At 46.1% G+C, this 1165-nt stretch overlaps 1 protein-coding gene across 1 annotated transcript in view; it reads left to right on the plus strand.

The window, feature by feature from the left end:
* The window catches only part of LOC102985170 (sperm acrosome membrane-associated protein 6), an 18435-nt gene that overhangs the window by 5181 nt on the left and 12089 nt on the right, over positions 1–1165 (plus strand). The window contains exon 3 of the mRNA XM_028477827.2: positions 1023–1091. Coding sequence (XP_028333628.1) covers positions 1023–1091 — 69 coding nt within the window. The remainder of the gene's footprint in view (positions 1–1022; positions 1092–1165) is intronic.

Consider the following 1165-nt stretch of genomic DNA (forward strand, 5'->3'; position numbering starts at 1 on the left):
GTAGCATGGCCAAAAAAAAAAAAAAAAAAAAAAAAAAAAAGGAGAAAGAAAAGAAAGGGAAAAAAAAGGAGTGAAAGAGGGATAGAAATGAAGAGGCTGGGAGCTCTGTAAAAGTGGGTGTGTGCCCTGTCTGAAGGGGGAGGCTGCTACTAAGCTCCAGCTAACTGCTGCCTCATGGAAATAACCATCTCTCTTACAGCTCTTCCAAGTTTCTTAAAGGGATGCCAAACATTTTATGTTACTTTTCCCAAATTTTATATGATGGCAACTGGTTCATTTTTAAAAATACTTTCCAGGCCAAATATAACACATCCAAAGGATGGATTGGGGCCACTGCCTCCAGCTGTGGTCTCCATTCCAGTTGGATCCTGGAATTCATTCTACACATACTTATTTCGAAGACTCAGGGCCCTCTCCGGGGTTCTGAGGACACAGCACTAAGAGACAGACTTAAATGATCACTATGTATATGTAAAATATGAATTTGCAAACTGGTGAGAGCTATAATGGAATGAATGGGGCACCATTAGAGACAAAAATAGGGGACTGAATTAGATTATACTTGTGGTCAGGGAAAACCTCTAAGGAGGTGACACAGGGTGTGACATGAAGGATGAGTAGGAGTAGGGGTAGAGATGTGCTGGAAACTGAAGGTGGCATGTGCAAAGGCCCTGAGGTGCTAGAGAATATGGTTCTTTTCATATTAGGGGAAATGAAAGGTGGGTATTAGGGATGGAAGAGAGAGGGAGAGTAGGCCTTGAAAGAAATGTGACCTTTATCCTCCCCTTTCCCCTCAACAAGATAACACAGATGATGCTGAGGGGTTCCACAGTCAGCAGAAGGAAGGAGATTTGGGGATTTGTCAGCCTTTGGGGTAGACAGGGTAGGAGGATGTGGCATGTACCAGAGACATGGGGGTGGAGAGGGGTTGGGGGAGGGGCACAGGCACGACAGCGAGTACCGTCAAGCTCGGCCAGCCTTGGGGAAGGGTCTTTACTACAAGGACTCCCTCTACCCTCCAGGGTCCTTTCGGGTTGCCTTTCCTCATGCCGCGGAGAAAATGCAGAAGATTATATTACAGCTTAAAGAAGGTAAAATAGACCATCTCCTTCCCCCCGGCACAGACAATTAGAAAACCCCACTCCCGAGACTCCCGTCTGCTCCC

The sequence above is a fragment of the Physeter macrocephalus genome, chromosome 17 (assembly GCF_002837175.3).
Source record: "Physeter macrocephalus isolate SW-GA chromosome 17, ASM283717v5, whole genome shotgun sequence".
Lineage (NCBI taxonomy): Eukaryota > Metazoa > Chordata > Mammalia > Artiodactyla > Physeteridae > Physeter > Physeter macrocephalus.